We start from the raw sequence: 12347 nt of genomic DNA on the forward strand, positions 1-12347 counted from the left end.
GTTAAGATTATTTATCCACCGAAAGGCAAACTCAACTGTCAAGCTCAATTTGAATTAATTTCAAGGTAAGTGGAATTGATTTGCCGTAGTTACATATTCAGCCTGTTTCTCAGCTGATAGGAAGAAAGTGTGGAACATGCAGTGAATTGTGGTCACAGCACTACTGAAAAACCATGCAAGAAAAACAAGAGATTAACCAAAACCAAAAATAAACAAACGTTCACCCCTTTTGGTTTTGAGATTGATAACAGTTCCTCTAAAACACTAATGATACTGCATGCTTGTAGCTGCTTTTACATGTCTCGTTGGTGTCAGTTCATATCGACGTCAGAAAATTCTGCAGAACGAACTGAAAAGTCTTTAGAAACAAAGAGAAACATGGACAGCAGCATATGAAGTTGCTGACGCGCAGAAAAGTTTAACTCAGGGATGCATTTGGTGTAAATCAGCCTGAAACTACTTCAAATTCTCACACCCCAAAAAAGCTCTGTACATTAGTGTGAGTCAGCTGCTTTCAGTGCACTTAATGGTTTAAAGATTCACAACCAAACCTGCTCAGACTGAAGTGACTCACTGACTGTTTAACAGTATTCAGATCTCTCTCTGAGTGTGTGGGAATGATTCAGGCTTAATTCTACTGTACAGAGGCTGAAATGCAATATTTAATGCATTTGCTAGGTGTTTATTTGGATTAAAAATTATTATTTGGGGAAAATTGTGCCACAAATGCAATTTATATGCACCTAACTTGCAGCACGATCATTTATTAGCTTTTGAATTTGGGTTCATTTAAAAGGCCCTCTGCCCCGAGTATACTGTAGACAGGAAAAGTATGTAGTTCAGGTTTTAAATAGTGGTGTGTGTGTTCTCCTTACTCTCAAAAAGAGAAAACTACATTTGTAGGGTCCTATGTATTTTTAGCTGTGAATTAATACATATTTGTGGCTCGAATGAATATTCAACACACCAGGACAGCGTTTGTTTGTGTGACTGAGTCAAAACAAACAAGTGTAAGAGTGTACTCGTGTTATTCAGGAACATATTAAGGTGGCACAATGATGGATTTTTTAATATTGTTTAGGCTTTAATGTAGCTCAGTGGGACAAAGAAATAAAGCATATGAGGCACGGGACACATGCACAAACACAATAACTGTTCGCAGGATACATTGGTACTTTATGGCATTTGCGGTAATTAAAAAAAAATGCTGACAATAGGAAAGTAAAGGCCATAGGCCATCAGAAATTATATTCTTCTTTTCATAACCTGAGAAAAATAAGACTGAATTGATCACCACAGCCATTTCAATTTCAGTGTCTAGTTTTTCTTTTTGCATTTTATTTCTCAAAGTAAAACCAATTAAACCACCTTATCGCACCTATGTTCTTTGTTTTCTGCACCAAGCGACGAGCATCCATTCGGCCAAGCAGTCGCACAGTTAGGAATGACTCAGGGCTCAGCTAATAGCTCCCATCAATAATTCAGGCTCTAATCTGTGTCTGGAGAGCCGTCAGAAATGTGTTATGTATGGACTCATCACAGTGATGCACTGGCTTGAGTCCACAGTTATTTCCTCCGCTTGAAAAAAGGGAGGATTTTTCCCTCACCAACATACCACATCAACTGTGTGCTGACAGCACACAACTAATGTTTACAGAAAGTGGAGGAGGTGGAAAGGAGCATCAAAGTATCCGGCTAAAGAAGAAATGCACTAAGCTAACGTCTTTGTCTTTGTGGGGATTAGTAGAAATGTGACTTTAGGGAGCATAGTTCAGTCTCTTCTAAGAAGAATTGCTGATTAGTTTGCAAAATAGCAGGATTTTGCCAACTAGTGACAATAAGACTAGTCACCTATATTTAGACCAATGAGAATTTGGCCAGATGGAAGTATGTTGACCAAACAACTGACCAGTGAACCCTGAGACAAGCAAAGGGTTAATGATAATTAATTAATTAATTGTATCATTATAATGAATAAAAAAGTGTATAATTCTGTATAATTTGGTACAATTGATATTAACATTACCAGACCACTGCAACCCTAATCACCCTAATATACACGTAAATACACACAACAGTTACAAAATGCTTTTAGGCATGTAAACAGTTCAGACTGTTCAGACTGCTATAAGCTGATAAGAGGGCAACAGTAACTCAAATAACCACTCATTACAACCAGAAGACCATCTTTTAACATCAAACCTCTAAGCAGATGGGCTACAGCAGTAAAGTCCACACCATCACACTTATCAGTTATGAACAGGAAACTCAAGCTGCAACACTGAGTCACCAACACTGGATAAGAGAAGCTTGGAAAAACATTGTCAGGTCTGAGAAGTTTTGATTTCTGCTGTGACATTTGGATGGTAGTCAGACTGTGGTCTAAACAACATGAAAGCATGGACCCATCCTGCCCAGTTCTGATGTTGGATCTTGGCACATTTTGGGCCCTTTGCACCACCTGAGCATTGTTTAAATGTCACAGACTACCTCAGTATTTTTACTGACTGTTTCCACCCCCTTCTGACCACACTGTACCCATCTTATGACAGCTGCTTTCAGCAGGATAACACAACATGTCATAAAGGTCAGATCATCTCAAACTGGTTGTGCCTGACAATGAGTTTGCTGTACTTAAATGGCCTCCACTGTCACTAGATCTGAATCCAACAGAGCACATTTAGGGTGTGGTGAAATGGGAGATTCACATTGTGGATGTGCAGCCAGCGTTTATGTGGCTCAACACTTTTTTGAATCTATGCCATGAAGAATTGAAGCAGATCTGGGAAGGTGAACTTAACAAACTGTCCACTGAGTGTAAATTATACAGTGAGAATTTCATGTTACTGATCAATGTTTCCTGTCATTATTTGAAAGAAAATCTTCTGTTTTCGGCTGGTTTTCCAGAATATCAGAAGCACTGGTTCAATCATTCAAAATGTAGCTGCGAAAAGTCACCAGTCATTACAGTACTGGATGATTTCTACATTTTATTTCTCTCTGAAGTGAAACATATATATTATCATCATGCTCAAACCCCTAAAATCACAGGTAACACGACCAACAAGTCTCCCATGGACCAAACAACAACAGCTGTTGCTATGGAGGCCTTTTACACAGTACCAACTACAAAGGTAAGGTAATTTGATAACCGTCATTACTCTCAGCCTTCTTTATATTCAAAAGAGGGTTTGATGCAGGTCCTGTTTATCAGCAGCAACATTAGATTTTTGGAAGGTAAACACTCTATTCTCACAGAGGTATACGGAAATCTTCTGTTGTACTTGTTTCACCCTCAGGGAATTTGCAAGAAAAAAACCACAGGATGCAAATTAAGTGTAAAATTCAAACGATGCAGCTGTGACACTTTGGTATCCATCACAGACATATCAGGTAATTTCTCAGACCACGCTGCGTCTCACTCAACACTTCCCTCAAGAAACACTTCCCCTTAGATTTCACTTTGACTAATGGGGCTCAACACAAATTGGCAGATGATTCACAGAGATGTCGAGAAAGCAATAACAACCTCCCTTATCTATGTGCGTACACACACACACACATTTTTCCAAGATTTCAGAGAACATTACATTGACTTTCATTTAGTTCATTCAGAAGTAACTCTTACTTACCAACCATCCCCATATTACCCTTTGTCCTAACCTTATCTTAAATGTTGATGTATGTTATGGGGTCTTTGTCCCCATAAAGAAGACAAATCCCCTAATGTGACTACAGACAGATGTATGTCACCACAACATGAGTAATTGTCACTCAAACACAGCAATAAGCAAGACCTTTCCTCTCGGGTTTGGCTAGTGACACGAGGACAGCGCTATATGCTGCCTGTGAGTCTTTTCTCCCGTAACCTATTTCAGTAATAACGTTAAAGGTGTTTGTGACAGCAAAGAAGACTAATGCGTTTTCATGCCATGAAAAAAATCTTAACTATACTAATATAAACGTCATATCTCACTTCATTTCTCTGTTTACACGATAAAAGCTGGAATACCACCTCTTATTAGCAAACTGACAACCAGTAAAAATCACTTTTTTTTACATCATCTACCTGCCAAATGAGGCTTGAAAAAAAGAAGAAGAAGAAAAAATACCCAGCAGTGCGTAATCAAAATGGAAATGTCATTATTTTTTTCCTCATGCGATTTAAAGAAGCTCACAGCTTTAACACGGTGCTTGACTTGTTCCTAAGTGGAACATTTCAACTGCAGAGAGGATGATGGAAAGAGGGCTGGAGGTTTGTTCCGGTGCTGTAGCAAAATCAAAAATAGTACTTTAGAGACAAGTAAAGCTTACGATTTTACAGAAGAGGGAAAATAAAGTTGGTCAGGGACAAGACTGTAATTGTAGAAGCTTAGAATATAGGATATTTATCCTATTTACTATGTTAATCGATGTATAAGTTGCTAACTTTTTGCTCTAGTGTCAAATATATTCAGGAAATAAGAATAATTTGCCACTAACATATTAGGACATTCGATATGATTGTAAAGTGTGAAACAAAATGAAACTAAAGCTTTTCATACAGGATTTAAGAACAATTCTGGTTCAGGATCAAATAAATAATTTTTATGTTTCGGGATGCAAACTGCAGCTCTGGAGTCAGAGTCAGATCTAACCCAGCTCCTTACCTGTAGTCCCTCAATCGCCAGTCGCAGCATGCTGGGAGTCAGTTTGGATGCCTGCTTGAAGGTGAAGTTACTCCAGTCAATGATGAGGATGAAGCCGTTGACCTGCAGCTCGGGATCTTCTATCATAGATTCCAGTGACAGCAAGATAGCCCTCAGTATGTCCACAAACGTGTATCTGAGACGAATGTAAGATAGCTTTTAATTCAACAAAATAGCAGAACAGATTTGACAGTCATGAACAGAAATGAAAAAAGTATATATATTGAAGGTTTGACGAGCTAAGGAGATGAAGGACATTTGTAAAGTTAAAAGTTGAAAATATCAAACATTTCCCAGCTACACTTTCTCAAATTCGAGGATTTATTGCAGCATTTGATTGCAAGATAAAAAAATCTCTGGTTTGAGTTCTGATTAGACGGGTCAACACTGCGGACATCAAACTCGCTCATGACAAACTTTGATAAAGCCTTTGACATTTGCTAACATTGACTAAAGAATTTATTAAATCAAAAATGTTACCTGAATCGGTTAAAAGAAATCATTAGCAGCATCCCCAGACAAGAGTGCTGAACTGCCCTCATTCATAAATCTCATGAAAGAGCTGTAGACGGTATCTCTGAATCAGCCTGACACAACTTTGTCTGTAAAATTTGTTGATAACCTTCACTCAATTTAATTTGGTCATGAATTAATAGGTCTTTAGTTCCTTTGTGCCACAAAATGGTGAAAAAGCTAAAATGTATCTGCTGGGTGTTTTCAGGGACATTTTAATTGCTGTCATTGGTGACTGTGTGGTCCCTGGTGCTACTTTCGTCCATCCCTGTGGGTTTTCATCCAGCTGATACCTCAGATGCTTCACGTACCTATTTAACACTTGTGCCTTTTTTCCTGTTTGTTGTTGCCCTTCATTATCTTATCTCGCTCTTCATCTTTCTCTGCTTCCTTATCAAGAAACCTATTGCCTTAGTCTACAGATAATGTACTTTTTAATTAGCTTATCAGGTAGCAAAACAGATGTCCTTTTCATAATTGCGGGCACAAGTTGAGGCGTCTACTAGTTGAGACTACTAATAATCAGTGTTGGGACTAACGCGTTATTAAGTAACGCGTTACAGTAACTACGTTATTATTGTGGTACCGCGCACGGTAACTAGTTATTATGCCAAAACCAGGAACGCGTTACTCGTTACTGGAATTTGGATAGGCTCGTTATTCGTTACTTCGTGTGGTGGCTATCGCGGAGCTCCCACAGATTCAATAACATTAGCAAGTGGTGGAAGCCAGCAGGTGGATGAAGGAAAAGGGAGGCAAGAGGAGAGACCCGAAGCGGCCGCTGGTCCGAGAGTGTCAGGTGAACTGAACTTCAGGTAAGAAGTTATAACCTGCAGTCCATCTGGGTCAGATATGAACCAAGTTTAGGTGGAGTTTATTTTCGTTATGCTGACTTTTTCGTACTGCGTGCTAGCTAGCATGACGGAGTTTCTATACAGCTGGGTGGGTGAGCTGAAAAGGAACACAGTTTGTCCCGGACTTCAGCTACAATGAAAAAGACACAAAGTTGGAGTTATTCTGTGTTTACGCTGCACAGCTGCCTCTTCTTCTCTCATCCTCTCACCCTCCCTCTCCTGTTTCTACTTCAATCATGAAACTGATCAATGATCAGCTGATCGGCTTTTCTCTCTTGTTTATTTATCGCCCACTTTGCGCCAGAAAGAGGAAACCAGCGGATGTCACGGTAAACAACAGCAGCACTTTTAAGCTTGATCAGCTGTTGTTAGAATTTATTTAATATTAATTAAGTATCAGCCGATGTTTGCTGGAGCCACAGCTGTAAACCTGCTGGTCATGATATCGGTTTGAATATGTGGTGAGAGGGAAACATGAAGATGAAACCAGGAGATGACAGCTGGTAACTGTGCAGGGGCGGGTCTAGCAAAGTGTTGCCAGGGTTCCATGTAGGGCATTAAAAGGGAAAGGGGGGCACAAGGAAATACTTTTCTTATTCTCATTTAAAATGTCTCACTTTTAAAAAAATAATTATCTGAGTCTTACAACAAACGATTGATAGATTGATACATATATACCATCAGAACAGTGAACATCACTGTCACAACTGTTTATTTTCATTCAAAGGCTTTATGATTTTTCCTATAATGGTGGGCCGGTCTCTAGCCAAAATGCCCGGGACGATTTTTTTTGTCCCAGTCCAGCCCTGTATGCAGCTCATCTGCAGTCTGGTGTTGCCTACATCTTCATATTCAGAAGGCAGAATTTCCGAGTTCTGAGTACAATCGAAAACACCATGACTGCAGTTTTTGTGTTGGATGTAAAAAGCAGGCTAGGATAGAATCAGCCGTGGGATTTCTCTTGTGGAAATGTGCACATTATTTTTTCCTTTCTATTGGTAGGTGGCACAGTGCACTCGTGGCAAGTAAGCAAGCTAGAAGACTGGCAATCTTGCTGGGTATCCAGTTACGGAAGCAACACATTAACAAGAGAATTCTGAGTAAAACCAAAGTTACTTTCCCTAGTAACTAGTTACTCTGAAAGTAACGAGTAACTTGAAGTAACTGAGTTACTTTTGATAGAAGTAACTAGTAATGTAACTAAGTTACTAATTTAAAGTAACTTACCCAACACTGCTAATAATATATCTAGAATATCCAACATAGCTTTTAAGTCTTTCTAAACTGCACTGGACAGAAACAAAAGCATAACATGAAACACCCAGACAGATTTCACAAGCTGATTCATGTTCAGAGAGGAGCGATCAATCATTTATTTTATTTTAATCTTATGAATGCAATTAAAACTTGCAAACTTTTTCTACTTGACACCACACTAAAACATAAAGATTTTATCACACTATGTGTAGTTTATGTGATCAAAGTCATGCCAAAGCGAGCGAGATCTAGAGATAAATCTGTCGGGTTATTGTTATTTCCTTGTTTGTTATTAGATACACGGTAAATTATTTGTTGTGTAATCAGACATATGGAACAGATGGTGGATGTCTCTACAGATTCTGGTTATATCCAAAACAATAAACAAGCCCGATTCTATATTAAAGCCAAATAAACTGCAACTTAGAGCTTTAATATGAGTCAAGTTTCTAGCCTTGAACCTGTCTGGCTCAGTCTGTGCTGTTATTTATGAGACAGTAAAGCACTAGACTCCGTGAATGAATAGTGACAGTAATACAGACTAATGAAAAAATCTAACAAACAAATACACAAATGCTGTCTGCAGATTCATCCCTAAAATGTTGAGGAAATGTCATTTCAGCACTTAATTTTACGTTAATTTGTTATTTTATTGACTAAAATTATAAGGATATAAACACAGAGTAATGAGGGGTATCTAACAGCCCCTATGTTACTGAATTAAGTACTCTGGCACCTCTTTATCTAAAGCGTAAACATTCATATCTAAAGCCTAAAGTGCTTTGAGTGCTCCGGTAGAGTAGAAAAGCGCGATATAAGAACCAGTCCATTTACCATGTTCTATTTAAACCTGTTACTATCTGATAGTTGTAATTACAAAGATTTTCCCCTGAAATAAGCCACAGTGGGTGAATAAGCCAGGCCCTAAAAGGTCTTGAGATGATTTACAGTATAGGGCACATGAGGCATAAGATGAATACAGGATGTGACAAACACACGCAAGAAACCAACACTTCATTTCAAGGCGTCATAAGATAACAAGACAAGGCCCCAGTACACGAGACGTGGGTGTTGTTTTCTGGGTTTAATCTGGTCAACCAGCCATTAAAACGGATTTATACATTAAAACTAAACTTATTTGGAAAGTGAAAGGTGAAAAAATATATATTTTATGGCCATTGCAAAGAACTAAATTCAACCTAACATCAGCTTTTCATCAACTTATGGTTACTCACTCTGTAATTCTCTGTTGATTATACCGAAGGTCTGAATGGTTTAAGGATTAAACTAAAATTGGGTTAAATTTGGTTTAGACCATTATTTAGACATACAGATCACACCTAGCCTTTTTTTTTCTTCAAATAAGCAAACTTAAAAAAATTATTACTGGCCCCGAGAAACAGTTTAAATCTGCTGAGGAGATTGCAGAGGTATTGAGAACGATGTACCATTTTCACCAAATTTAGATGTAAACATTTTTTGTAGCCATGTCAACAAAGTGAGAAAATGCCTGTAAAAAATAATTTTTGCATTTTTCAGACATCTATAAAAGTCTTTTTGGTGTCTGTTAAACTGCTTTTTACTGGATGGGAAGGTTCTACTTTACAATCATGCAAACATGCTGAATATATTCACTGTTTAGTTTGAACATATTAGTAGTATGCTAACTTTGTTACTCAGCAATAAATGCAATAGAGCCTGTATAAATCTTATTTCAGTCAAAGACATTCAAAAATAAAACTGATCAGTGTAACTTTAGTTTACTGCCTGACATTTGGTGATAAACCAAAGTAAACTGCAAGGAACACAAAATTCTGCCTGTGTTGTATCTACAAAATAAAGATTTGATCACCAAAATCGAAATCAAATTGAAAACAGTTCATCCTGAGGGAGACATACAGTCACATCTTCAATGGCCTGCTAAGCTATTACAGCTCAGTTTTTTTTTGTTTTTTTATAGTTGTTTGGATATTTAAGTCTGGGGCAAAACTGTAGACCAGGTAACCAAGGGATAGAGCCATTTCCCCAGCTTGGGTAAAAAGACTAAAAGAGAATATTTGACATTGTGTGTTTATACTAAAATAAATTATAAATAAGTACAAACTGTACTGTACACCCTCCCCCCTGTCCACAGACCTCTGGTGTGAGGCAGTGATTTGGGAAAGGCTACCTCTCAATCCTCATTTTAAAAAAAGTATTACGCTTCATCATCACACTGCAGACAGTGTGCTGTGACTGGACACAGCCCAGACAGCACTTTTGGGATGAACTGGAATGCTGACCCTGAGCCAATTAGTCCAACATCAGTGGGCCACCTCACTAAATGTCCTCCCATCTTAAAATCCTTACCAGGAAATGAGCTCAGCATTTACACAGTGTATGGGTGATATATATGGATATTTAGCTGCATGTGTTTTTATTATTTTGGATTTCCTACTTTTATTTTAATATTTCCATAAAGATTATTTAGTTGGTTAAAGAGTTCTTGTAGTTTCCTAGTAAACAAAGGCTGTGTGGTGCTGAATAGACAGTTCCATAAACCAGTCTCCACTTTATAAAGATTAAAACGCTGATTTCTACTCTTCAAAAGCCCTTTTTTCTTCTTATTAATAACAACTCCTCTTTGTTACCTGCTCTGGTCCCAGTTGGCAGCGAACAGGACCAATATTTTCCTGCCATATCTGTCCAGATTGGAGAGCACGCCAGGGAAACCATCCTTCAGGGCCTGCTTAATGCCCGGGTCAGTTGCTTTCAAGTTCTTGAACATGTCTAGGTTTTGCTGTCTGTACTCAAAATACTGTGCCAGCAGCCGGAACGCCTCGAAGTGATTGAATTTCCTGGCTCGGAGGAATCTGAGGATAAACGCATCGTCTGTCCTGAGGAACCCGATGTCCGGTCTGGTGATGATCATGTCCCTGACCTCCTGGATGTCCTGGTGTAAAGTCTCAGGGTTTTCTTTCAGCTCTACCTTGGCCTTCTCCAGGGTCTCTGGAGACAAACCAGCCTGTAAGTGAGTCATCTTTTGCAACAGCTGTCCCTCCACGGGGGATCACACCACACCAGCTTCCAATGAAACACCAGTACAAATGGTTACCCCCGGAGCAGCAACAGGGTAAGAAAGTATACTGAAGTGTTTTCTTCACGCTTTCCTGATCAGTAGCTGACTTCAGATGGAGGCCTGCTGCTCTGTAGACGTAATCCACCCTGAACTGGCACACACGCAGCTGCTATGATGCTCCTGTGATGCATAATCAACATATGGGCCATTCACTTTTTGCGCACAGAAAAAAAATCAGTTCCACCACAAAGAATTCAACTTTATCAGAATTTCCCACCATATATATCATGAATCAGGTCCTCCAGCCTTCAGGCTGTACATCCAACCTGCTGATCCGGGCGGCCTGAGCTCGGAGTCGACAGACAGCCGCTTCCCTCCATGTCAGAGCCTCTCCTCTCTTTCTCTCTCTTTCTGTGGCACAATGACGACGACAGCATCACCGACTCCCCGGCGTCGCTCGCGGCGGCCAGGCAATGCGGCACGACCCTGCAGCAACCTGCTATATCATCATCATCATCATCATCCCTCCGCCTTCACAACGCATCTCCATCCGCCGACCGACCAATACTGGTGCTGGTGCTACTGGTGGTGCCGCCGACCGCTTCGCCACAGTCCAATCGAAGCAGATTTGGCCGCTTTTTTCTGCGTCTACATTCCAGTTTTACTGATCTTCGCTGCTCGTCCACATAACCTAAAAACTGGGTGTGAATTTAGGTTTCTAATAATGTTCATGAAAGCCCCAAAAGAGGGAATCCAGCAGCACAGGTGTCCCGCAAGGTTTTGTTCCCCTCCTGCCTCCGTTTTTGTTTTTGTTTTTTTGAAAGGGGTGGGGTAGATGTGTGCGTGTGGGGGGGTTGCCGTCTCCGCTCCGCCTGCTGCTGTTGCTGCTGCCGTCTGTTCGCCGGGAAAGTGACTGACAACAAGAGTCTGTGATCCGGTCGGTGTACGGTCACCACCGGCGGGGGGGGAAGGGGGAAAGGGGTGGGGGTAGAGTGTAAGATGGAAAGACAACAGATGCAACGAGGAACGAAGGGAGGGGAGAGAGGGCCAGGTGGCAAAGAGATGGAGAATAGCTGTAAAAAAGGATGCTCAGTGGAGGAGAGAGCAGGCAACTCAAATGAACGGGTGTAGGGCAATAAGATGAAGGTAAATGCTGAAGACAGGGAGGGGTTCTGGGCTTTGGAACCTCTATGTCCCCTCTTCTTTCTCTGTTTCACCTTAAAGAACGGTTTGTGTGCAGGTTTTATATCTGAAATTATGCACAGGTTAACTTTAATTTGCATTTAACTTTAAATTTAATGTAATTTTTGATGAAGAAAATGATAGAAAATGTGCTGTAGCTTTGTATTTTTCCTCGCCTTTCTGGGATTTCATAAGAAATATGAACTAAGAATCATAATGAAGACTTCACTGAATTAAAATCTGTCCTGTCACAAAGCCATCCTGTCCTTGGTTATTGTTTGTCTGTGTTTTCTGCACATTCTTATCTCCATACTGTATATCAAAGCTTTCTAAACACTTTTTATAAAATACTTAAAGTGTTTGATATTTCATTTACATTTCATGTGAAATCAATGCAAGTTTTAAGGTAATTTATTAAATGTCTTAAATAAAATATGCATTCACTCATTAAATGCTATTTGGAAGAATGTAACCTCATCCATGGGTTATTTAAATTCCCCCAAAACATCAAAGAATTGACCTACAAACCCTCCCATCTGCTCATGGAGCAGTTTGAATTTGTAGAGTGAACCTGTTTTTTTAGTTGCATTTTAGAGTTATGTGTTATCTACAGCAGAAAATAAAAATGACAGTGCATCAAATATAAAATCTGTTAGTGTCATGAGGATAAGGGAAGAGATCACTGCTAAAACCTGTGACATGAATGCAAACAGCAGGCTTTTCCACCGAAACAACCTCAGCTTCTAAGCATTTCAGTAGTTCATTTCCCCTTTTGTTCTGATCATTCCTGGCTTT

General features: G+C 39.6%; 1 protein-coding gene across 2 annotated transcripts in view; it reads right to left on the reverse strand.

Moving 5' to 3' along the window:
* The window catches only part of LOC146502044 (clavesin-2), a 49715-nt gene extending 38387 nt beyond the window's left edge, over positions 1-11328 (reverse strand). The window contains exons 1-3 of one of the 2 annotated variants that reach the window (XM_085134292.1): positions 10648-11328; positions 9943-10550; positions 4650-4824 (exon numbers count right to left, since the gene is read on the reverse strand). In XM_085134292.1, coding sequence (XP_084990418.1) covers positions 4650-4824; positions 9943-10331 — 564 coding nt within the window. In that variant the 5' untranslated portion in view covers positions 10332-10550; positions 10648-11328. Of the gene's footprint in view, positions 1-4649; positions 4825-9942 lie in introns of both variants that reach the window. The other variant, XM_085134291.1, reaches the window with a different exon arrangement.
* Positions 11329-12347: the final 1019 nt, after the last annotated feature.

This window comes from Neolamprologus multifasciatus, chromosome 15 (genome assembly GCF_963576455.1).
Source record: "Neolamprologus multifasciatus chromosome 15, fNeoMul1.2, whole genome shotgun sequence".
In the NCBI taxonomy this organism is placed as follows: domain Eukaryota; kingdom Metazoa; phylum Chordata; class Actinopteri; order Cichliformes; family Cichlidae; genus Neolamprologus; species Neolamprologus multifasciatus.